Source organism: Caretta caretta, chromosome 9 (assembly GCF_965140235.1).
Source record: "Caretta caretta isolate rCarCar2 chromosome 9, rCarCar1.hap1, whole genome shotgun sequence".
In the NCBI taxonomy this organism is placed as follows: Eukaryota; Metazoa; Chordata; order Testudines; family Cheloniidae; genus Caretta; species Caretta caretta.
In genome coordinates this window covers 81889634-81916237 of record NC_134214.1, presented here as the reverse complement: position 1 = coordinate 81916237, position 26604 = coordinate 81889634, and the positions used below count along the sequence as shown (strand labels likewise).

The following is a 26604-nucleotide window of genomic DNA, read 5'->3' as shown; positions in this document are numbered from 1 at the left end:
CCACTACTTCCCTCGGAAGGCTATTCCAAAACTTCACTCCTCTGATGGTTAGAAACCTTCGTCTAATTTCTAATCTAAATTTCCTAGTGGCCAGTTTATATCCATTTGTTCTTGTGTCCACATTGGTACTGAGTTTAAATAATTCCTCTCCCTCTCTGGTATTTATCCCTCTGATATATTTATAGAGAGCAATCATATCTCCCCTCAACCTTCTTTTAGTTAGGCTAAACAAGCCAAGCTCCCTGAGTCTCCTTTCATAAGACAAGTTTTCCATTCCTCGGATCATCCCAGTAGCCCTTCTCTGTACCTGTTCCAGTTTGAATTCATCCTTCTTAAACATGGGAGACCAGAACTGCACACAGTATTCCAGGTGAGGAATACTGACTTTTGCTTACAGTTCTTGATAAGTTACTGTTCCTCTCTACGTTCTCCTCCAGGCATTTGTGTAGACTAGTTTTCTCCAAAATTTAAACTTTTTTTCACATTCTATAAAGGAATTGTTTCAAGACACTTCATCCAAGTACAAAATTTATCTTCTTGCACTTTTCACACTAGAAATATCTCATTCCTAATTATTTTTACGAAAGTTTTAGAGAAGTGCAGGATGTAGAATTCCAGCCCTGTGCGTTACCATATGGCTTACTATATTATAACTAAAAAAGAAAAGAAAAGGAGTACTTGTGGCACCTTAGAGACTAACAAATTTATTTGAGCATAAGCTTTTGTGAGCTACAGCTCACTTCATTGGATGCATTCAGTGGAAAATACAGTGGGGAGATTTATATACACAGAGAACATGAAACAATGGGTGTTACCATACACACTGTAACAAGAGTGATCAGGTAAGGTGAGCCATTACCAGCAGGAGGGGGGGAGGAGCCTTTTGTAGTGATAATCAAGGTGGGCCATTTCCAGCCTTTGCCAAGAACGAGTGAGGAACGGGGGGGCGGGGTGTAAACATGGGGAAATGGTTTTACTTTGTGTAATGACCCATCCACTCCAAGTCAAAGTTAATTGTATCCAGTTTGCAAATTAATTCCAATTCAGCAGTTTCTCATTGGAGTCTGTTTTTGAAGTTTTTTTGTTGAAGAATTGCCACTTTTAGGTCTGTAATTGAGTGACCAAAGAGATTGTAGTGTTCTCCGACTGGTTTTTGAATGTTATAATTCTTGACGTCTGATTTGTGTCCATTTATTCTTTTACGTAGAGACTGTCCAGTTTGGCCAATGTACATGGCAGAGGGTGATTGCTGGCACATGATGGCGCATATCACATTGGTAGATGTGCAGGTGAACACAAAGTAAAACTATTTCCCCATGTTTATTCCCCCCCACCATTCCTCAGACGTTCTTGTCAACTGTATTTTCCACTGAATGCATCCGATGAAGTGAGCTGTAGCTCACAAAAGCTTATGCTCAAATAAATTTGTTAGTCTCTAAGGTGCCACCAGTTCTCCTTTTCTTTTTGCGGATACAGGCTAACACGGCTGCTACTCTGAAACCTATATTATAACTGCCAGATTAAAAAACAAAATCCTCAATGTGACAATTTTGTCTGTGCTTGCCAAGCAAGGCAACGTTCAGAATGCAATTCGATCAATGTAGTTGCAGCTGCAGAGATCTGAATGTGTCCCATTATCTTCGTACTCCACAACTTTTGAGATTTATTTACAAAGCCAATGAAGTTCAGTCATTTTGGGTACACTATAGTGAATTATGTAGTGGCCTGGGTGGGTACTTCTATCCTTCATTATAAAGCAGTTGGTTTTTTTTTTAGTTCCATAGAATACTTATTTGAACACACACACAATGTGTGCCTGTGTGAGTAGTGAACAATACACTCATGGTTAAAACTAACAGGGTTTTCTTTTTGCGAAGGAGAGGACTGGGAGGAAGGAAATGCCTCCTAGATTTAAAATTTCTATTCAACCCTCTCTTCCTTCCCCTTCACCCCCCAAAAAAAATCCATTAACCCCCATCTCTTTAAGACAAACACCAACCAGAAAGGTAGACAAGGAAACTGTCACTTAATCACTTTTCTTGCAATTATTATTGTAATTATAAGGAATAAGAATTTCAGTTAGTTTTACTTTGTGTATTTGACAGAACTATGTCTAGTCAGTGTCACTATTTCCCATGCATAATCTTTTGGGATCCAGATCGCCAAAATGCTTAAACAGATGCACAAATGCTTTGTTGAATCAGGGCCTTACTTTCCCCTGCTGCCTCGGTGGGTCTCTCTCATAGTTACAGTGGAAAGGAAAAATTAAGGGAGGGGATGGGGAGATAGAAAAATGCAAAATCACAAAAATTAGCTGGGGGACTTGGAACAGGTGTGCTTCTTGAAACTGCGTTTAACTTATTTTTAACTGACTAGATTTCAAGTTGACAGTGGCCTCTTAACTAGCATTTTAGATAGTTGAGTGATTAATTCTCTCTCTCCCCTTTTCATTAGAGAAGTCCTGAGAGACCACTAACTCCTGCTCTTCAAACTGACAAGCTCTCTTCTGATGTTGGATATCATGGCTGACCCTGCAGTGGAAGAGCAGGTCTCTAAAATCAGTGAACTTTGCCATAAATGTGGCCAGTTCCACCTGTTACAGGACAATCATCTTTATAACTTCCAAGATGAAGTGGATGATGAGCTGGTTTGCCATATCTGCCTTCAGCCTTTGCTCCAGCCCATGGATACACCCTGTGGACACACATACTGTTTCAAGTGCCTTGAGAACTTCATGCAGGAGTATAACTTTTGTCCCATGGATCGGAAAAAACTGAGTTTCCAATACTGCCGGAAGTCTAGCCTTCTAGTGAGAAACCTGCTGGATAAGTTGACTATCCTCTGTCCCTTCCAGAAAGAGTGTCAGCAGACTATGCAGAGGTGTGAACTAGAAGCCCATTTACAGAACAGGTGCGTATATGTTTACATATTAACTATTAGTTAGTAACATAGCACTATCTGTGGTGCCTTAGTGAACAGAACAATGGTTTCCTTACCCAGAACAAACTAAGTTAAGATGAGAACATCAGGCAGAGATGACAAAGGGAGGGGCCAGTAAGATGAGAGGATGAAGACAATATGCTTATGTGTTTGGGTGGTTAGTGCATCTGTTTTGAGGATGCAGGTTAAACTACTTTTCTGGTCAGACATAGATAAGCAGAAGCAATACCCAACTGAATGTATCTGAATACAGTGCTCCTTTTCACAGAATAGTCCTTGTGCACCTGCTTCGTTGAAGTAATTATAAACATACATACCTCTCGCTGCAAACACAGTGCATGGGTCCTGAGTATTTACAGAAGAGAGACAAGGGGTACGATACCGCCAGCTTAATTGGTCCAATTAGGATGCGTAACACACAAGTCTTTGATCCAAATACTAGAAGTCACTTCACCCAGTGCATTATGCACTTGCTGAATCACATATTTGTAATGCCATTGTCTGCCCTCATTCTTTTCACAAGCATAGATGCAACTGAAAATGTGTTCTGCAAAGAAAGGGAGACTAACTTTTCATTGCACTTCTCAGCACAGATGTTTTTGGCATTTCCACTGCCAACTAGCTGAGCTGGAGCAGACAAAGAACTGTGGTTTTAGAAAAGTGCACACAACAAAGGAGTCTTTCCAATGAGTTTGAAGAACCTTTGTTCCCAGTTAATGATTGCTCAGAATGGAGCCGGGAGCAAGCCATATTGTAAACAAAGGCAAAGTTTCAGTGGCAGCATGTTTTGTTAGTATGTAATAGGTAGTACACAGTAGATTTGATACCGTTCAAATACATCATGCTTGTCTATGGCAATACCAAAGTCAACAAGTGTGCAGATGGTAGTTGAGCTAAGGAAATCTTTGCAATTTTAGCCAGGTATTTGTGTTTCTATTGCATGTTCCTATGGTATGTAGAGGTTAAGGTGCTCTCTCCATACCTTTATCCATACTTTCAACATACAAGTTTAGAGTCCACAATTATTTTAAAACATTTCCCTTCAAAAAACGAATGTATTCCATTCTCTCATTTTACCAGTGCATTCCATCTTCTGTTTCTGTTTCTTACGCTATAAGCTCTTAAGGGCTGGGACTGTTTTACTTGAGCCTTACACACACAGTCAGCATGGAATAATCTGTTTCCCCCACTTCCCAAATCCCTGCAACTGTGAGTTAGAAGCGCCTATATCTTATCTTTGCTAGCTGAAATGTCATTCAGCTTCAGTGAATATCCAGTCACATATGGGAAGGTTCACCTTTCAGACCATATCTGGTGGCTTGCAGTTTAGTTTATTGTGACTTAATCAGTACCGAAAACAAGTTCCAATAATCTAGTATGTTTTTTTTTTTAAATATACAGTCTGTTAACATGATTCAAGCTAAATTCCAACTGGCATAAAACCACCACCTTGAAAGTATTTTGCATCAGGGTTTGTGATGATTTTTAGTGAGACTTAAGCCACATCTGTGCATTTAAAAAAGAATGAGCAGCAAATTTTAGAGACTAGTCTGTGGCATTTTCCCCTCCACTTTGTAAAATTAACACCTCTGAAGCCAGACTGTAGAGATTTCAATAGTGTAGTAGGAAGATGCCAATATTAATAATTGAAATGGCTCTGAGGGCCATTCCTGGGCCTCCGGTTTGTCAACAAGCAGACGTATTTTGGACACTAGGTTTGATTGCCCTGTGCCTTTGAGAGGTATCTTTGGCTACCTTACAATTGGGAGCAGAGTGACCAGGAAGAAATAAAAGAGTAGGTGAAATTGCAGAGGGACCGTAGTAGCCAGAATGTAAATACTCCAAATGGAATTTGATTTGGACACAGTGGTAACCACCCATAACCTAGTATCCTGTATCATTGTTCTGGAGCACTGGTTCAGTACTGACTCAGGGAATAGTATCTGCCGCTGAGCCTCCAACAGCACTTCTGCATCACCAACCTAACTTGCCATTGATCCTCTTACCAAGGGTGGTAATAGCCTGAGTTTGGTTTCCTTCCCCTGCTTCTTCTGTAACATTGATTTTTATGTTGCTGCGTATGGGGTATCGGGGTTCTTTTTAAAATGTTGTGTGTGGTGCTTGTGAGAGGAACTGGATGGATGGTGAGAGACTTCTATTTATTATAACATGGGTACAGCAACTGCCCCACTCAGTCTTGTATGTTGCTGGTTTGGTAGAAACCATGGCATATTCAAGGCTATAAAGCTTCTGAGATTCAAATGTGTGGTTCACACTCTTACCTTGGCTCTGAAAGAGCCAAGGTAATAAGTATTTGCTTATGCCTCACAAAATATATTCTCACCTTCATTGGGAGCAGCAGGGCTTGAATGCTAAATATTTTAACAGGGAGAACTCCTTCCTACTGTCCCTTTCTCAGATAATTAAACTAATCGGTCTCTTAAATAAAAATAAAAAAGTTGACAAAGGAGTTTCTCTCCCCCTTCTTCCAGCCTCAGTTTGAGGCTGAGATGTGAATGAATCTCTGCTAGCACCAGCTGCTGGAAAGAAAACGTGTGACTGACCAGACTTAATCATGCTTTCTGAAGCACCGTGGTTACCCAGCACGTGTATGTGCTGAGTTTACTATGTAAGATGAGATTGTTGCTGCTTGTGTGGATGACTGACTTTCAAACCCTTGCTAGGTGTCCTGGCTTCAAGAAATACAAGTCTGACATAGAAAGGAGAAAAAATCCACATTCCAAGGGCAAGGAAGATCCCATAACCAGGGAGGAAACTAATGCTGCCAGAGAGGCGGAGCTAACAGATGGAGCATCCTCGCTGGTGGCAGAAAGCTCTATAGCGGCTGTGGTATCTCTGGGGACTGTGGAGCCTGGACTCGTTAATCCAGCCTTTGAGGAGGGTGAAGAAGGAGGTGATGTGTCTCTCTGCAGTTCCCAACAGTATCTCACGGACACCACTTTGAATAGCACAAAATGCAATTAAGTTTCAAATCTCCTTTAAAAAATTAAGGATACTCTTTAAAAGAGCTTGTCACAGATTCTGCCCATATCTGTATGAACAAGTACTTGGAAACCTTCAATAGTTTCAAGCTTCTCCTTTTGCTTTTTACTCTTGGCCTTTCAGTTCCAAAAACAAAAAACCTCTGCCACTGACACTAAAAAAGTTCTTTAAGAGCTAAGCCTCCAGGATTTTCCTGGAGTCTCCAGAATTATGTCATGTGATGAAAGCTCCAGGAATACATCCAAACAAAATTGGCAATCCTACTAAGAGTAGCATCTCCCTTATCCCATCTCAGGATGGCTACATGCAGAGTACAGCAAGATTATTTCACAAACCCTAGGTTAACAAGAGCAATACATAAAGCACCAATTTAAAAAAGAATATCAGAAGCTTTTCAGTAACAATGTTCTTTTGCAGCTGTGTGGAAACAAAGTATATGCACCACCCCTATGAGAACAGGGCACCAAACATATCATGAAGATGCCAAACAATCAGTACCAGGAATTTGTGCTAATCTCTCTCTTTATTTTATATTTACTCTTTTGAGGCAACTATTTGTTCAGGTTTTTTATTTTAGTTCCTCCCTACTGATACTAAACAGAAGCATTTTTGGGGCCTGTGCCAGTGCTTGGATTTGAAATTGATCTTCAGTAAGAAAACACATCCCATCACACTACAAATGAAAATAGCTATAGCTCCACTCAAAGATACCACTTGATTAAATCTTTAGAATGTCAATCAGTAGCCTGAAACTCTTGATAGCATGTTTCAAAATGGTTTTCTTAATTCCTGGGCTTGCTTAGATGGGCTGGGTGATCGGTGGGAAAGTCTGTCTCCTAATGAACCTGTCTAATAGTTACCATGTAGATTACCTTGGTTCTGTGTTGGAGTTTCCCCAAGTACATGTCAGTCTCTCTGTTAAAGCCACTGTGTGATAGAGAACTACAGCTGTACTTGGCTGGCATTGTGATTGCCTTCATTACAACACCTAATGTGCTTGGCTTGCACAAATGCTGCAGTGATGGTAGAGTTAACATACTTTGCCAAAAGCGCAGGGAGAGCTAACAATTTTCATCTTTGGAATGGTTTGGAAGTATTTATTAATTCTCCTCATCCCTCTGAAGTAGGTGAATGCTACTGCCATTTTACAAAGGGGGAAGGGAAATTGAAACAGAGCGGTTAAATGACTTGCCCAAGGTCATACATCAAAGCAATGTCAGACCTCTGATTAGAACACAAGAGTTCTAGGCTTTCAGCTCTTTGATCAGAGCACTAAACTAAGTCCTTTTCTGTAATGGCCTGAGCATCAGACTGGCAACCAAAAAGTCCCAAGTTGCAAGTAGTTTGACTTTAAATAACCTGGCAGTGCATATAGAAGAAGAAAAATCTCGAAATGGCAAATTAAGCATCTATTTATAAAAGGCCTCAAAAATGCTTTGTTTGCATTCTTGCTACACCATCTGACAATCAGCTTTGCACTGAGTGAGCCTGAGTTGGGAACATATGGGGAAAAAGTCTAGGAAATTTAACTTTTCTGCTTTTAGTTTGTGATCTTTTCTCTCCCCCCCCCCCCAATACCCTTCCCCACCCCACAAAATACTGTCTTTGAGCACATAAATGCCAAACAATACAAGCCCTACCAGTAATATATACCTCATCTGTGTGTGAAACTAGAATAGAGAAAGGACTAGGGGATATTTTCTGTATTCATGTGTTGTTTTCTCTGATTCTCACAATCAGACCTGCCTCAGAAAGCTAGTCTTGTGGCTGAAACAAGTACAATTGAAATTCACCGAGATGATCCAGAAGAAGAGCTAGGAATGCGGATAGTTGGGGGCAAAGACACCCCTTTAGGGAACATTGTTGTTCAGGAAGTCCTTCGGGATTCTGTTGTTGCTTCAGATGGAAAAATAGCACCTGGAGACCATATCCTTGAGGTACGTTTGTTCCGTTAGTAGTAAAGTTAAGTTACCACCCTCTTTTGTCTAAGAGAAGGCTTTTTATGATAGTGGATAGCAAAAACTGTAAGTCATTCTAAGCAAACCTCAAGAGATTTGGATAAGCATCCCAAAGTTTGGACACTTGTCCAAATATCTTGGTTCTATGAAACTGGGCTGAGAGTCTTAAAAGAACAGGCTGTCTCATGTAATTTCTGACCCTTCCTGCTTTATCAGGCCAGAAATGCCTTGACAACAGCCTCTTTTATAGTGTTTGGTTAGTTCTGAGCCCAGCTGGAGAGAGGTAACAGAGCCACATGGAAATAAGAAGTAAAATTTTAAAAAGGTATCAGAACACTTTTAAACCAAGGAAGGTTGGGATTGGTTCTTATTTTTAACTGATCCAGAACTTGAAGGATACAAGTGCAGGAGAGGAAGTAGAATTGTTTAGAGTGGTGGAATCCGGTGTAACTAAGAGGATTTTTTTTTTAATTTCATCTCAATTTGTCAAACACCTCTTCTGTAACAATAGGCAGTAAAACATTTTCAGACAGATCTCCTTAGATTATTTTTTTCTTGAACTTTTCAGTTTTTAGTAGTCTATTTTATTTATGAATCTGACTGCTTTTTATGAGATTTGTATGGAGTATAGTTGTAGCCATGGTCCAATAAAAGATATTACCTCACCCTCACTTCATCTCTCTAATAGCACTATTGCACAGGGAGAGGCTGTTTTTCAAACCGGCAGGTCCTAAATCATTTAAAGCCTTCCATGTCAAAACTAGCATTTTAAATTCACCCTGAAATCCAACTGGCAGCTAGTGCAGAGCAGAGAACACTAGTGCCATATGCTCATAGCAATATACCCCGCCAAGCAACTGAGCTGCCACATTCTGTACAGCTAGCTTTGTTTTCCAAATTGAATTAATGCTTCATGGAAAGTGCATTGTTGGTAGTCTAATCTCGAGGTGACAAAGGCACATACTTTCTTTAAGATCTGGACCTCACTACCATTGTATTACATCCTCCTGGCCAGACAGAAATCCAAAAACTGGAAATCCAACCAGTTCCTTCGATTACACACTCTAATAAGGATTGGCAGACCCATGCATCAGAGTGGCAGATACAGTCTTGGTCATATCTTCAGGTTGCTTCTCCAAGCCAATCAGTATCACATCCACGGTATCTGATTGAGCCTCATTCACCTCCCAGTCTCAGCCAGGGAGTAAGATATTCAGCAACACTGGCTGGGTGTCATTAGAATACTGAAGATGCTGTCGCCCATGTCTCCTTGCTAACCTTCCCAATAGCCCCATACGCACACTAAAATGAGACGGGATAGAACCCTACATGACTGCTTCCGGGGGAAGGAAGAACCGTTACCAACATTACCTTGAAAAAAGAAAGATTTAGACTGAAGATCCTAGGGCGTGTCTACACTTACCAGGGGATCAACGCGTGGCAATCGATCCACCAGGGGTCAACAGTGGCGTATTAACGCCTAGACCAACAAAATTGCAGGGGCAGCAAATTTATAATAGCAGCCAGAGGCTGCTTCCCCTGGTGCCAGTTCGCGGCCCCCGGCCCTGCCCCAACTCCACCCCTTCCCCGCCCCCTTTTCCCACCCCCTCCCTGCCACTATTGGTCCCCTTCCCCAAATCCCCACTCCGGCCCTGCCTCCCCTCCTGAGCGCGCCGCATTCCCCCCTCTTCCCACCTCCTTCGCGAACCTGTTTTGCACACTACCCAGCGGCACGCTCAGGGGAGGAGGCGGAGTGAAGGTGAGCGGGGGCGGGGAGCTGCTGGGAGGGGGGGTGGCAATTATTTCAGGGCCTAGGGGTGGCAAAATCATTAATCCGCCACTGGGGGTCAATTTAGTGGGTCTAGTGAAGACCCGCTAAATTGACCGCCGATCACTCTCCTATCGACTCCATTACTCCACCAGAATGAGAAGCATAAGGTAAGTCGATGGGAGAGTTTCAAGGAATGGTCTCAGGGATGGCTCCTCGTGCATGGCAGATCCAAGTGTGCTTTTTGCTACCTTTGTGATGTTAGGTACAGTGGAAGACCCATAGGCTCTTCAGGATCTGAATGGTGCATTTTTCCCTCCTCTTTCTAGGTGAATGGTGTCAACATCAGCAGCATGACTCATTGCCAAGCTATCTCCTTGCTGCGCCACCCAAGTCCTGTTCTTCACCTTATGGTCCTGCAGGAAAAGGGATTTTCCAACAGGACTCTCAAACAGGATTCTAACCCTGCTGTTAACCGGGAAGTGATTCACGTTACGCTGATGAAGAGAGACCCATCTGAACCGCTGGGAATCAAACTGATTAGGAAGACCGACGAGGCAGGGATTTTTATTCTGGACCTGCTTGACGGAGGCTTGGCAGCCAAAAATGGAAAGCTGAGTCAGAATGACAAAGTCCTCTCTATAAATGGCCAGGACCTGAGGCAGGGAACACCTGAGGCTGCTGCACAGATAATACAGGTAATTTATTGAATGGAACAGCTGTCTGTCTGTCTGATAACTTGGTGACTGTCTGCACCACTCACACTGCTCCGTTTCTGACCCAAGGGCTAATAAAACATGCCTGAGCAATTAGGATACCTTTAAGTAACCATTTTTGGGAGAGTGACTTCCCTACAGAAGTGAGGATTACTGTTTCCTAGCGATCATGAATACACAGGTGGGAATCTGCCATGAATCATCTGACAATACCACAGTGAGTCAGATGTCTATGGTGGTTTAGTGATCTTCTTTAGGTGTAGCCTTTTTACAAGAGAAATCTCTACACACAGGGCATACATCTGTGACAGAGACCAGGACAGAGTATGTGAAACAAAGCATGTGAGGCGTCTCTAGAGCTAAACTAGGGGGGTCTGAATAGAGAGCGCATGGCCTGGTGGTACAGAACAAAAGCATTTTTAATTTAGGTCAGGATGCTGGTGGTAAAATTCCCAGTTAAACTGCATTTGGAAGAGGGTCCATGAGTCAATTTGAGGCCCCTTGCTGGGAGATGGTCATTCTCATCATGTTAGAAATCTGTCCCATTTTAATGGGCTGAATGTTTGGTGTAAAGTATTTGTGTAAGGATTACTCCAAATGCAGTGGCCTTTGTTTAGATCAGTTTCAAATGCTCTGTCTCATGGGGCGGTGCCCTTAAGCTTCTAAGAGCTGGGTTTCTTTTTTTGCCTGAAGATCGTGACAAACACAAGGGTGTTTCAACAGAATTTACAGTTTAAACCTTGGAAAGGATCCAAAGATAAGGGAGAGTTTGTTCTCTTCCTGACAGTTTGGAGAGTCAGTGGTGGGAGAAAAAGGGAAGAGTTTTGATACTTGTGGAGAGCCTGTGTTCTTACATAGAAATATTTGCACCTATGCAGTGATGTTTATTATTAAAAGTAAGTCAACAAATGTTCCTGATAAACAACTTTCTAGAACTGAGGACTGATTGCAAAGCCCAAAAACATGCTGTTCAAGTTAGTAAATGTCAAAGCACTGGGCCACGAGGCTGGTATGTATAGAATAGAATCTAATATGTTGGCACTCCACCTCCCTAGGTGACCTGTTCCAGAGCTTAACTATCGTTAGGAATATATTTCTAACCATAATATCTAACCTAAATCTTCCTTTCTGCAAACTAAGATGATTAATTCTTGTCCTACTCTTGGTAGACATGGAGAACAATTGATCACTGTCCTCTTTATAACAACCTTTTACATATTTGGAGACATATATTCTCCCCCCACCCCAGTCTTCTCTTCTCTTTAGACCAGTGACTCTCAACCTTTCCAGACTACTGTACCCCTTTCAAGAGTCTGATTTGTCTTGTGTACCCAAGTTTCACCTCACTTAAAAACTTACAAAATTGGACATAAATGTCACAGCACACTACTGAAAAATTGCTTACTTCCTCATTTTTACTATATAATATAAAACAAATCAATAGGAATATAAATATTGTACTTACATTACAGTGTATAGTATACAGAGCAGTATAAACAAATCATTGTTGATGTAATTTTAGTTGGTACTAACTTCGCTAGTGTTTTTTATGTAGCCTGTTGTAAAACAAGGCAAATATCTAGATGAGTTGATCTACCCCATAGAAGACCTCTGAGTATTCCCGGGTTACACATACCCCTGGTTGAGAACCACTGCTTTAGACCAAGTTTTGTAAACCTCTTATCACTTTGTTGCTCTCCTCTGGACTCTCTCTCCAATTTCTTCACCTCTTTCTTCGAGTGTGGTGTCCAAAATGGGACATAGCACTGGTGTGGTCTCAGCTGAAGTGCTGAGTAGAATAGAAGAATTACCTCCTGTATCTTACATGTGACACTCCTTATCAGCTCCTTTCGTACATTTGTTTGGTCTCTAGAGGTATGTGTGCATGCCTATTACATTTTCCAGAATGTTACACAGTCTGAGACATGCAACTTTCAGAGAGATCATCAGAAGTCACAAGGTTAAGTCTCCACATGAGCCATGGTGAAACTTTACCCTTTAATAATAATCCAGTAGTCTCAAGCTTCTCTTTTTGCTTTTCCTGGCAGACCAGTGAGGCAAGAGTGAACTTTGTGGTCCTAAGGCAGTCTGGTGTACAGCTGCCAGATGCTGTTGAGGATGGTGGCACACCAAACAGTAGCAGCAGCAGCAACGGAGGGAGTCCAGTGCACCATCGGAGGAGACCTGACCAGAATCATTACAGACGAAAATCAAACTACCAAAAGGCAAGTCTTGTTGTAATAGCAGTGCTATTTTCTGCTGGGCCAGTGGTTCTTTGTTTCTCAAATCTATTACTTTACCACTGAGCACTATGAAAATATAAACCAAGAATACTGCAGGGTTATAAAGAGTAGGGTTTGGTCCCAGATAGCACCTTTTCTTTACCAGATTTTGCAAAGCAATAGGAGTTGAGAGCTGGCAGAACAGTGAACTGTATAGTCAGACCAAGCATCTGTTATCTACAGAGCAGTGCAGCATCATTTGTGCAGCCTTTGAGGTCAAAGCCTGTCTTAAGGGAAGAAGGAATGCTGGCCAAAACAGCAGAGTTAATCTCTGCTCCTTTAGAAAGGGCCACTGGGTATTTGACAGCTGCCAGTAAAATAACCATTGGGTTTAATTCCCTATCTGTAGGACAGCACCCATCAAGCATAGCTTTCCCCTAGAATTAAATTGCACTGTTAACACTGCATGTGACTCAATGGCGTTGTGGCCTAGAGGTGAGAGCTGTACTAGTGAACCTAGAGAGATACTTTTGCAACTTCTCCAACTTAACTAGTTACTTTTACTCTCAGATTCCCTCCTCGAGAAAACTGTGAACTTGAACAGATTTGCTTTTATGTTGCTGCCTCTGGCAGGTTGTTCCATATTTAAATTAAAATTTGTGTGAAGAAATTCTGCCTGAAATTCTGCCTAGACTTATGTTTAGTTTCCCAGGTTACTGCATCTGAGTTGGTGGCTATCGTATGCAGTTTCAGCCCAGTTATTTCCTTTATAAACTGCAATCCACTGTCTCCTTCTGTTTCCACAACACATGCGTGCGCGCGCGCGCTCTCTCTCTAACTCTTTCTTCCTCCTAAGATCTATAGGACAAGATGTGCTAATATTTCACTAAGCTTAGGGGTGGGATTTTCAAAAGCACTCAACGTTGGCCTAATTCTGCTCCCATCAAAGTCAGTAAGAGTTTTGCAGCTGACTTCAAGGAGAGCAGAGCTAGGATAATGCTGAGCTGTTTTGAGAAATTGCACCCTTAGCTTCTCATTTAAAGTAGATGAGCTATTTGAGTCACTATAAACTGTCCTTTCATCCCATGCCATGATGCTGGACATCTTCAGAAATAAGTTTCCCCTCCTCTTCATACTCTTTATCTTGTGTTTGGAAAAAGATCTGCTGGTTGCCTTCTTACTTTCTTGGCCTTATGGCACAGTAGAACCTCGGGAATGGAGCACCTTGGGAATGGAGATTGTAACTCTGAACAAAACATTATGGTGGTTGTTTCAAAAGTTTACAACTGAACATTGACTTAATACAGCTTTTGAAACTTTACAATGCAGAAGAAAAATGCTGCTTTTAACCATCTTAATTTAAATGAAACAAGCACAGAAACAGTTTCCTGACCTTGTCAAATCTTTTTTTGTACTTTATTTTTTTTAGTAGTTTACACTTAACACAGTACTCTACTATATTTGCTTTTTTTGTGTCTCTCTGCTGCTGCCTGATTGTGTACTCTGGTTCCAAATGAGGTGTGTGATTGACTGGCCAGTTTGTAACTCTGGTGTTCGTAACTCTGCGGTTCTGCTGTATACTGGGCTTGTTGAAACAGAAATGGGGATTGTGATCTTTCCAATGGAAACGGAGATATTTTAGTAACAAGCTCTGTTCTAAAAAATGCATGAGATTGGATAGCTCAGCCTTTGTAGATGGACTTGGAAACGCCTCTTTACTCTGTCACTGGTTCAAATCCATCCCAATTTAAACAAAAGTTCAAAAGATAAAAAGTTGGTAGCACCTGATATGTTTGATGACCTATCTAAAATGAACTGGTAGTTTCTTTCCACTTCCTGGTGGGGAAACTCTCATCACAAAGAGCCTCTATGAAGACAAAGGATCGAATGGACATGTAGATAGGCAGATACCCTCACGTTCCTAGCAGCAACCCCTGTGAGTCAGGGTTGAATCACCTTGGGAGTGCAGTGTGCTATAGCTTCTGCTGACTTTTCTATTTGTGTCTAAACAAACAACTTCACTCTCCAGAGCTGTTAATGTGGCATCTTTCACCAGCCTGAATTAATAGTTCTCTGCCTCCTACCCTAGTTATGGACCTTTCTAAATTCTGCTGCATTGATTAACTCATATAATCATTGCCATCTCTTTGTAGGATCTACCTCAAGGATACCTCAGCCAGGAAAAGACAGTTGCAATAAAAAAGGAGCCAAAGGAATCTTTGGGAATCACCATTGGAGGTGGAAGGGACAATAAAAACAAACTTCCTATTTATGTAACTAGTGTGCAACCCATTGGATGCCTCTTCAGGGACGGCAGGATCAAGAGAGGTAAGGAGACTTTCTAGATCCTGAGTTTCCCTTTTTATAATTTCAGTAATTAACTCCGTGAATGGGTTTTAGTGCTTTTATAAGTGAAAGCTGGTATTTAACACCAGTGAAGTTTGAAACACGAAGTCCTGGATGATGCCCTGAGGCAGAGGTTGTCTATATTGCAAAAGGTCAGTAAGTCTATGCGGCCATGATCATCCTACTTATTTAATCCACAGGAGATGTGCTTTTGAATATAAATGGCATTGATTTGACTCATCTAAACTACTATGAAGCTGTCTCAGCACTGAAATCCAATGCAGCTTCCCACACGGTAGTGCTGAAAGCCCTGGAAATTCTTGTACCAGAGAGGGTGCCAGAACCCACAGACCCATCCTCTGATATCAGGGAACACGGATTCAGTTGGTCACCCCTTTGGATCACATGGCTTGGATTACCTACGTAAGTTTGTTTGGTCAATTCTTTCTCTCCTCAGTATTAACCACTGAGTCAGGTATTCTACCTCATCTGGCATTTAAGCAAAGTGAATCACTGGCTGACTCTGTACCAAGACAAACTTGGTGACAAGCCCTTTTAACAAAAGCAAAAGAGACAATCAGTTGTCAGTGTGTTCTCAGTAAAACAAATAAATTAAGAAACTCCCACTGCTTTTCAGTATTTCTGAGCCCCTACTCTTTGCAATATGGTCGGTCCCTAGTATCTGACAGAGTTCGCTGAACACTTTCTCAAACTGAATAGGTCACAGAAATTGAGAACAAAAGCAAGAGTGTATGTTTGGGGGTGGGGGTGAGGGTGAGGGAGAGGGTGTTCAGTTACACAGCCTGTGTTTGAATTATGACACGTGCACTGCAAAGAATCCTCGGTAAAATGTGGTGAACCCAAGCCACTTTGGCTATTCTACTTAACAGAAGTCAATGATCAGGCACTGCTACTGCCTTTTAGCAGCTAGTCTTATGGTTTTGTTTTGAGGCAAGCAGTCTTTTTTTAACGTTATCTCAGCTGTGTAATTTTTAATCCTAGGAAAGTAATGCCAAATTCTGAATTTCCTTGCTAAAATGCATTAGAATGTAGCTTACCATGTTGCTGGTGCCAAAGGTAGTGGGAATTCTGCTGCTGTGTTCCATGTGGCCGAGCATTTTAAGGTTTGAACTTTTCAGCTACTAATTTCTGGAGAGATGCAGCAGGTTTTTCTCTTTACTGGTCTCTGCTAAAGGTCAATTTGGAGTGAGCTCAACCCAGAGAGGAGGTGCAAGTTATGGCAGAGTTAAAGTTTGAGTGGCTGGACAGGGAGCTTACATCTCTTCTAAGGGTTCTGATTTTATTTACAGGTTTATTTTCTGGTGCAACCAAAGGAATGCAAAGCCTGTGGCTACCTTCCCTTCATGCAATTTATCAGTTTGTAAACTCCCAGAACAAAACAGAGAGGGCAGATCTTATTCCTCCAGAGCTGGGCTTCTTGTCAATAGAGTCTTGGCTGTTTTTTCTTGAAAGGAACCCAGCTTTTTTTTTTTTTTTTACAGTTCTGAGACTAACTAGTCTCAGCTGCACCTGATTAACTCATGTTCATGTAGGAAGCTGGGATTTAACCCCCAAATCTCTATGCCATTATCTAGTGCAATGGGGTTTCCTCATAGGGGTCACTCTTGGGCCAGGTGTATTGGGAGTGCAGGGCAACAGCTCTTTTTACATCTCATCACATGTGCCGGGGAAGGTGAAGAGTGTTCTATCAAAAGACTTCCTAGCTCCAGAGACTCTAATGCTTTCCAAAATTCCATTTCCATTAGGTCAGCCTCTTAATGCTCCAGTTGTCTGCTTTTGTTTTAAGTATAGGCGTTGGAGCTAGCTTCCACCAAGTACCTTGCCTCAAATATATTATGTTTGGTTTCACCTACCCTAACTCACTGTAACTGGCTGAGGACCTGAGCTGCGTTCATAATTAAATCAGCCAACTTTAAGATCATAAAAATGTGCTCTCGTTTTAAAAAGTAGCGTTGGCTGTATGCCTCCCCCACGGGACCCTATGCAGCAATTTTCAGTTTTTTCCACTGGGGTGGACAGCCATGATGCCAGAAGCACCCTCAGAGCACTGAAGCAGTGGCTGGAGAGTTATCTCCTTCTATTGCTCTGACCTGGATTCTGGCATCTCCAGACTTTAGAATATTAGCGCTACAGGCTGCTGACACGCTTTCCTGTGGGCAGGTTTTAGGATATGATCTGAGAGGCACACAGCAGAGCTATTTCATTTTGTGGTCTGCCAATGTTTACATCGTTTGTTCCAAACAATATAAATGGTAATAATTCCTTCCTTGCAGTTCCTCACTAATTTCCCCAGTTGCCCAAAGTGGTGGCCAATAATGACTAGTTGGCTGTGTGTGCTATAATTTCACTAAACCACTGAGGAAAAACAAACCTCTCGCAGATTAGGGCTGAACTCCTCATTGCCCTCGTCAGCTAAACGTAGGTGTTCAGACTTTTTGGCATGCTGACTTTTATGCATGGCACAGTTGGGGGGGGGGGTTGTTTTTAACCTCTGCTGAGAAATTTTTGAGCCACCACTGAGTATAGCTCTCTCAAAACATTCCCTGAGAGCTGTGTTTTGAAATCCAGTGTGAAAATCTGAAGTTTACTGCTAGCACATAGTCAGTCTTTTTTCAGGTAAATGCTTAATTCAGAAGATAGCTCCTGTGGTGCGTGTTCTCTTGCATTCTGTTTTGTTGAGGAAAGCCACATGTTAGCTGTTAGCCTGAGATAGCAGTTTGGTGCTGGAAGAGCAGTCTGAAGAGGTTATGTTTGAAGCCTTCCTGGTATATTCAATCCTTTTCAACACCTCTGTCCACAATGCTTAAAAGTTCTACTCTTTATTGTTGCACTTGCGGCTTTGTGTCAAACATAGTTTATCAGCCTGGCTCGTTTAGTGGTACGCTGCCTTTGTGTTTACACGCTGTCCTGACATTGCTGCACTGCATTGCCAGAAGGGCAGCCTCTCTGATGAGGGCTCCGTCCGTCTCTGATGAGCTGCCTGGCTGGAAGTTAGAGTAGGAAAAAACCCAGGTGTCCTGGCCAGTCTTCTCCTCACAATAATAACAGATTTTTTTCTGCTCTTCAAAGCTGTGTATGAGCTATTAAAAACACAGGAATTACCATACATAACCAGATGGATGGCCATCTGGTCTGTCACCTAGCATTTTTAGGTCTGACAGTAGCAAGTACCAGATGCTGCAGATGGGGATGTAAGACACCTTCATAGTACCATTGGGCTGGTTTTACCCTACCAGGCAGTTAGTGGATGGCTATGTTCTGAAGCAGGTGGCTTGATATCCTATGTTCATTGTTTTCCTCTCTAACATAACTGTGGGTAATTTTTATTGTCCATATAAAAGTCTAATCCTTCTTCATTCTTTGCCTCAGTTAACTTCTGGTAGTGAGTGCCACAGTTAATTACGTGCATTCTGATTATTGCTTGAGTGCCAATTTATGGCTGCTCTGTTTGCTCACACAGCACTGGTGCACTCGAGCCACTCCTTCTGGATATCTAGTATAGGTCACTGGGCTCTCCCTTTCTGTTGAGCAGTGAATTCCAGGAGCAAATGCTGTTAGTGTTTGTGTCATCTTTTGAAGAAGTCTGGTGAGCAGGCTTGGCCTTTTGATATGATAATACATCAGACATTTTAGAAATTGAGAAGCAGGTATACCTCAAATGGTTTGGATTATGTTCTTTATGAACAATCTCTCATAGGACTGTAATATCTTATATTGTGCAGTCCTTCTTATGATAAATCCTGCATGAAAAACCCTTCAGAAACAAACCTTGACTGATTTGATTGTTTGAATCATTTAGTAGAAGAAAGGTTGCCTTACCTAACAACATAATGTTTGCTTTCCGTCTGTGATATCTGGCTGATAACTGCAGCCACTGTACCAAGTCCCCACAGTACATGTAAAACCAGAAAATGGACTCCAGGTTAATTATAAGGGCTGCAGCAGCACTGCTTTCAATTACTTTTTTTTTTTTTTTTTAAATGATGCTGTAAGATAACTCATTAACATAAATGACCCGTCTTCCCTACCAGGCTTCCTACTCTCATCACAGTACTTGTGGTGGGCTAAGGCTTTGTCCCCCAATGGATGCAGGTAGTCTAGCAAGGGTTATTGCAGGTGTCTGTGGGCTCCTACATCACAAAGAAAAATGAAGATTTTTAGTCAAGCAATTCTAGCTGGAAAATAAGTGCTTAAGTTGTGCGCGCCTTTTCTGTGACACTGTCTGTCTTTCCAGCTGTCTTCACTTCTGTCAAGATATTGTCCTTCGTAAAAGTAACTCAGAAAGCTGGGGATTCAGCATTGTTGGAGGCTTTGAGGAGGGCAAAGGAAACCAGCCATTTTTCATTAAAACCATAGTGCCTGCAACACCTGCCTTCTGCGACAGAAGACTAAGGTACGGGTGGTGTTCCTTCCATTATTGGTATCCATTCCAGAAGTTCTGAGCTTAGATGAGCTATATAATTTTATTGAGCTATTGTGCTTGAACAATGAGCCTGACTGAAACTTAGTGATTTATCCAAGTTCCTTTTCATCCCAGCTCTAAGCAATAACCACACAACCAGCTGCCTTTATTTCTACAATTATGATGGAAGAGTCATACAATCATTTGTAAGCCTGAGTGATTTAACATTTTTTTTTTCCTATCCCTATGTAGGGTGTAATTATCAAGTGGGAGAGGGATCAGTTGGGATACTACAACAAGTAATTTTATCCACTTAATCCTAGTTATAGCATAATCAAGGGGATATTTAAAATGAATATCAGGAGAAACTTCCTGACAGTGAGACTTATTCAGTTGTGAATAATCTCTCAAGGGGCGTGGTGGAAGCCCTGTTGCTTGGGATACTTAAAACTAATCTGGTTGACACGCTAGGAAATGCACTGGCTCAGAGAAATGCACTGGCTCTTTAACTTCTATGGTTGTCTTCCCCTGTGAAACTCCCTTTTCAGTGTCTTCCCCTCCAGCTAGGAACATGTACAGCTGGCTCCTTCCAGAGCAGATGTCAGTGTTGCCCTTTCAGCCCATCTGCCAGGGATACTGTCAGAGCAGAGATCTGGCACTGTTCCCAAGGGGATTGAGTTTCAGCGAATGGTGCAGGCATTAATCCAACTAAGGACTTTTCAATTATTTGGCAACTATGTTCTGATATCAAATTAGTCCAATCCTAGCATGTAAAGCGGGCTCACGAACTACCAGCATGACAGAGTACCCTCCATGAGGCCTGTGAGCACTTCCCCATAGCTATTACTAAATAAGCAGCTGCAGCAAGGACCTTTGGACACAGATTATATCATCCACATCCATCTGCTTTTTACAGTTTTTCTCTGGATTGTCTTTCTTTGTGCTGACTGGCTCTTTTCTTGAATTCCCAACCACCCTTTCCCTCAGTCATTTCATTTCAACCTCTCTCATATGCCTCCTCTCCTCCGTTCACTTGTCCCCTCTGCCTTCCTATATCTCTGTATGGCTAATCCCCTCCCAACCTCTCCACCCCAACAATTAAAAAGAAAGCAAATAATGGCACTAATGTGAGCTCTGCGGACCATCCCTTCCCCACACTCCTGCGTGATGTCGATTTGGATTGTAAACTCTTTGGCAAAGGATTGTCTCTTATTGGGTTTGTGTGATGCTTAGCCGAATGGGACCTTGATCAGTCAGGGTCCCTGGGTGTAATAGAGATAATGCAGGGTTTGAGTTTTGTCCTGACAGAAGTTTCCTCTTGCCTTTACTAGATGCGGAGATGAAATAGTGGCAGTAAATGGAGTTTCTGCTGTTGGAATGAGCAACTCTGAGCTAATTCCCATGCTGAAAGAACAGAAGAACAAAGTCACTCTTACATTGGTGTCTTGGCCCGGAAGTCTTGTGTAAACATCAAAGCCAAATCTACGTTCACTTGATTTATGAGCCTCTTTGGGACCAGATGCTCATTAGATTGATGGGATAGCCAAACATGTTGCGGGCCTATCAAGGAAACCCTGAACTCTTGGCATATGATGTATACTTTCCAGTAGGCTTTCATTTCCTATTTGAAGAAAACATTTCCAGAACTTGATGAAGGCAAATGTAGCTTGTTGATATATCTAAATTTTAGATCCAACATTGTAGCAGATTGGAGTGGCACTTTCTCTAGCTTCATCACTGAGTCTAATCAGTACAGGATTATTGTGGGGACAGTTACTTTTCCAGTGATCCTATATGAATTGTGCATCTCTATTTTGAGCCAGTCTCCTTTTTTCCTTCAAATCCTATTTTAGCTGTGCCAAGCCAGTGATTATAACTCAGACCTACCTAATCTCCTAAAATAAGAGCAACGTTTCACAAACTGGTCAAGGGTCGCTGTTGGCTGGGGTACTTGGACATGTCATTTTGTATCTGTTTTTAAAAGCCGCTAATAAAACTCTAAGTATGTGGACCGATAAAATGGTTCATTACCAGTGGTGTTTACATTTTTTGCCCATAGAAGTCTAGTATTTTTTCAACCCTTTTGTTGTCAGGTAGATTAAGAATCCTGTTCGTGCTAATGCATTGTGTTGGCTTGTGCAGAAATCCTTACTGCTGGTGCCAGTTCAGTAAATTGTTGGATTTCTAACCCTTCCTCAACTCTGCTCTCCTTGCCTTGTGATTTTACTAAAAACCATCTTTTTATCATGTAGAAATGGGCCGTCTGAACATAACGGGCCCACTTATTCCCAAGAAAAGTCTGCCCCCAGGAAGTAAAGCTATTGCTTTTATGTGTAGTTTCTTGATAGTCTGAAAGTGATGTTTTTTGCCTCTCCTATTCACCACTTTTCCCTCCCACCCAGCAGAGCTAAGAATTGGGTAGAATGACATGACCAAATTATATACCACCACCTCCAGCCACACTTCAATGGCTGTATGTGAAATGAACTATCTCCAAAAGGACAGTATCCATTTTGCTTTGTGATCTTTGTGGAGTAGATTTAGGCTTGGCCTAATTTCATTAATTTTTTTTTTTATAATTTCAACAGATAAGATGTTTAAGCTTTTTAAAATCTTTCAGTTGCAGGACAGTAGGGGAAGGGCTTATAATTTGACAGTAGACAGATTTAAAAAGTTAAAGCTTTATAAACCATGTAAACACCAATTGTCAACAGCACATGTCAAAATATACAAAGAGAATATCCTTCTCAACCTTGCTGGGTTCCAGATCCCAGGCAACTCCTACACTGCTATTTTTAGCCTCCTGTGAGCCTAAGTCAGCTGCCCCAGGCTCTGCAACTCTCTGCCAAGATTTGTTTTTTTGTGTAGATGTACGCTAAAGTTCTCAAGTAGCATTTTTCTTACTTGGCTTATCTGTAAATTACAATTATTGCTGGAAATATTGTTAGGTGTGTGTGTGTGTGTACGGTGAAATAGAGTGTCGGATTCTTCCAAGCCTAACCCTTTTTGTAGAATTTTGAAGCCTGAGGTATATAGCTATTCAACATTGATAACTTGGGCTTTTTGGAAAATTCAGAATATAGGAGTTATTCCTCAAATATTTTCATTTATTATATATATTACATTTAATTCTAATCCCTAGTAGAAATGGTTTAGAGCTTTCACTGTTAAAACAGAAAACCCTTTTAAATATGCTCTCTACAGCTTTCATTCTGACCAACATGGACTGTAAGAAATGAGTTTCCTTTCATTTCTATTATATCTTTTCCTGTAAAAATACTAGCTAGAGTAATTTCTTTTAAAAAACATAATGGAGTAGGAGTTCCCACTTTTTAAGCAGAGCCTGGCAGGACAGAGCTGGCTACCTGTAAATTAGCCATTACAGCAGATCAGCGTTCTGTTCCTTGCTAGATTAATAGTTTACACACCAAGTGACTTAACTTGCTTTTAGCTATTAGCTAAAGGTTGTATGTAAGGACTCTTATCAGACGTCATTAAGAGCAAATACTTCAGGATCTAATTCCCATGAAAGCTTCCATGGTGCATTGTGCAGCCCCTTTCTTCAGTTGATAAAACATTACTGTGGATTTAGACTGCAGTTTTTCTAGGCCAGCTGGATTTCTGGGCCTCTTACTCCTGACATGTTGAACAGCAGGAGTAAAAATTCAGTCAGCAAGGTGCCTGTGAAAAAACTAGTATGATTAACTCTGCCTCCATCTGAAATGAAGGAAATGCAGAACTTCAGGAGTGTTTAGATTTTTTTTTTTGGTCTTTTCCATACAAAGACACATAAGCAGAGCCTTGGACAATACAAAGCTCTGATGTCTGGTTAGATCTGAGTGATTATTAGGCTTGTCAATTACCAAAAAAAAAAAAAAAGGAATTCTGCCAACTGTTTAAAATTTTTAATCAATTTTAAATTCAGTTGTGCAAGATTATGGGTTTAATTTTTTATTTATGGGAAATTATGAAGGGGGTAAGAATTATTAAACAGTAGATACTGATTTAAAAAAGTTAGCTTTGTAACCATTACAACATGAACTGTCAATCAGGTGTCAAGATATACAAAGTAAATATCCTTAAATCAGATTTATCAAGCAGCATTTTTCTTCTTTTGCCTCTAAATTTATTACCAATGGAAATATTTTTTTCATCAGGTTGTGTGGGTATGGTGAAGTGGATGCATACCAATACTAACTGATCATCTAATCATTCAAAGCCTAGTTACTATTAACTTAGAGCAGTGTTCACTGCTATTGTAACATTTGTCCCTTATTAACAGCCATGCTGTTGTGGTGGTGGGATAGGTTTTTAAATGAAGGGGATGCTGCAAAAGGCATTGTGATTTTACCATTATTTCATCTTATTTCAAGGTGCCTTCAGCATCACTAAGAAGTCTTAGTACATATTGTTTGCATTGCACACAAGAACTTGTAGAATCGTCTTAATAAATGTTGAATTGCTTTGATGCCTTTAAGTTATTCTAAAATGACTAGAAAAATATGGTGAGTGTTCTGACCTGAGGGTTTGAAAATAGGATGCCTGATCAGTAGTGGATATTTCTCCAACAGTCCTATTGTTCTAGATCAAGACAGGGACTGTCCTGGCCTCTGCCAGAGGAAGGAAATAAGCTTGTCATGTTGTATCTCCCGGGAAGAGAGCTGCTCTAGCTGAAGATGACCTGGGCCTGCATCTCCACTGGCCTGAACCTTTAGTAGTGATGTATACTAGTGAATATGAGGAGTGTATAAAACGTTTCCAAATCAAATAGTACCTATTAACCATTGGTGTCCTTGGCTACAGCTATCCAAGTACTTACCACATTTACCACTACCCCTATTTTACAGGTAGGGAACTTGAACCACATGAAGTGACTTGCCAAAGGTTCCACTGGCTGTGAAACAGAACTTGAGGCCTTGCTAAATCATCCCTGGCTCCCTGCATTAACCTCAAAAGCTTTTCTTCAAGTGAGGCAAGTGTATGTTTCCTTTTGGTAAGCAGATAAGAGGGCTCTGGCAAAATGCCTCTTTCCAAATGTTAAACTCATCCTCTCTCTTACCTGGTCCTAGTGTTTAACACTAAGAGCTGTACATCCATTAGTGTATACACTGAGCCAGATTCTGACTCTACACCAGTTTCACACTGGAATAATTTTGGACTATGTTGTCAAGATTGAGTTATGAAAATTTTATGCAAAATGTTTTTCAACATCCTGACTACAACAATGGCAGATACAGACCCACTGTGTACAACAGGCAAACAGGGTGCACACACTTATGTGAAATGGTTACAAACTACTTGGGCCAGGAGCTGGGATTCTGCAAAGTTTCTCCTGTTAAGCATATATAGATTTTTTTTTTTTTTTTATCATTTTTTTCTTCTCCTGACACTAAGTTCTTGCAGACAAGACCAAGAGCGTCTTCCCTCCCTGGGACAGTAGCTCCATCTAATGGGAAAGGGACGAGTTTGGCCCCATCTCCACAGAAACATACACTGATCTAGGGTGCAAGTGGAACTTAGAGCAGTAATTGTTGTTCATGAGATTCCACATCCTCTTCGCTTGAGGCCAATCAATGTGAGGGCCGGGCACGGAGAAGGAGAAAGCCTACCCAGGTATGAACATGCTCTGTATCAGCTTCCATCCCTCTTATACCCCCACTGCACCAGGCAGTGTCCCGTATGCAGTGGGGAGGGAGAGAGGAATTTGAAGGAGACACAGGGCAAAATTCTTGATTAAGTCAGTGGGGTTATTTAAAATAAGTGTGCACAGATCATATGGGTGTGGATGTGCAGTCAGCCCAGCTCAACAGCCACGCTACTTCTAGCAGGTGTATATGTTGTGACACAGGCAGGGGCTAGGCTAACCCCTTCCACTCCCCCAGCTAAAAGTCTACCTGACCCATCTCAGTCCAAACTCAGGTGGCTAATCTATGCCACAACAGCCCTGCTGCTCTTTTATGCACTAGCTTGAGCAGAGCTAGCACATGCTGGGAGGCCCTCGCAGCTGCAGTGTAGACATACTTAAGTCTCTAGCCACTCTAGCACTGGCCTATTTCTTTCTGGGATGGTTGAGCTACACCGTTGTTGGTGGCCCTAGGAACAGTACCTCTACCACTCCATTCAGTGTTGTAAAGCATTTACTTGAGGGGGAGGTTAGCAGCTGAATGACATCCATTGGTTTGCTCTGCCCTGTCACTTTAGCTGAAAGTGGGACTGACTTAAGGGTTGGGTGACCAGATAAAGTGGAAAAATCTGCATGGGGGTAACAAACACCTCTCTGAGAAAAAGCCCCAAATATCAGGACAAAAGATCACCCTACCTAAGGATGATGATCACCAACTCTGCAATGATACAGGCAATGTGAAGACTGGTTGCTAATCCAAAGTTTAAGTCCTGCCAAGTGACCACCTCAGTGCATTTTATTAGGGCTGTCAATTAATCCCTGTTAACTCACACAATTAACTCAAATTAATCTGTTTTAATCACACTGCTAAACCATAGACTACCACTTGAAACTTAAATATTGTGGCTGTTTTTCTAGATTGGTTTCAGTTACAACACAACACAATATATATATGACAGTGTATATTTTTATAAAAATAGTTTTCAGTTCACCTCTTACAAATACTATAGTGCAACCTCTTTGTTTTGGTTTTGAGTGCAGTTATGTAACAATCTATTTGTAAGTTGCACTTTCACAACAATGTAGAACTTCAGAGGCTACAAGTCCACTCAGTCCTATTTTTTGTTCAGCCAATTGCTAAGACAAATTTGCTTACATTTACAGGAGATAATGCTGTGCTCTTCTTATTTACAATGTTACCAGACAGTGTGAACAGGCATTTATGTGGCAGTTTTGTAGCTGGTATTGCAAGATACTTACATGCTAGATATGCTAAACATTCATAAACCCCTTCATGCTTTGGCCACCATTCCAGAGGACATGCTGATGATGCTCATTTAAAAAAAGTTCATTAAATTTGTGACTGAACTTTTTTCTTTTTTGGGGGGGAGGAGGAGAATTGTATGGCCCCTGCTCTGTTTTACCCACATTATGCCATATATTTCATGTTATAGCAGTTTTGGATGACCAGCACAGGTTGTTCGTTTTAACACTTTCACTGCAGATTTGACAAAACACAAATTACTGATGTGAGATTTCTAAAGGTAGCTACAGCACTCAACCCAAGGTTTAAGAATCTGAAGTGCCTTCCAAAATCAGAGGGAG

At 41.4% G+C, this 26604-nt stretch overlaps 1 protein-coding gene across 4 annotated transcripts in view; it reads left to right on the top strand.

Moving 5' to 3' along the window:
- LOC125642138 (ligand of Numb protein X 2) overlaps nucleotides 1–23844 on the top strand; it is a 46598-nt gene extending 22754 nt beyond the window's left edge. For 3 of the 4 annotated variants that reach the window (XM_075132478.1, XM_048862973.2, XM_048862974.2), the window contains 9 exons: nucleotides 2455–2910; nucleotides 5625–5854; nucleotides 7684–7880; nucleotides 9999–10367; nucleotides 12434–12610; nucleotides 14761–14935; nucleotides 15154–15376; nucleotides 19209–19367; nucleotides 20708–23844. In XM_075132478.1, the coding sequence (XP_074988579.1) occupies nucleotides 2510–2910; nucleotides 5625–5854; nucleotides 7684–7880; nucleotides 9999–10367; nucleotides 12434–12610; nucleotides 14761–14935; nucleotides 15154–15376; nucleotides 19209–19367; nucleotides 20708–20843 (2067 nt within the window). In that variant the 5' untranslated portion in view covers nucleotides 2455–2509 and the 3' untranslated portion in view covers nucleotides 20844–23844. Of the gene's footprint in view, nucleotides 1–1207; nucleotides 1290–2454; nucleotides 2911–5624; nucleotides 5855–7683; nucleotides 7881–9998; nucleotides 10368–12433; nucleotides 12611–14760; nucleotides 14936–15153; nucleotides 15377–19208; nucleotides 19368–20707 lie in introns of all 4 variants that reach the window. The other variant, XM_075132477.1, reaches the window with a different exon arrangement.
- The last annotated feature ends 2760 nt before the right edge of the window (nucleotides 23845–26604 follow it).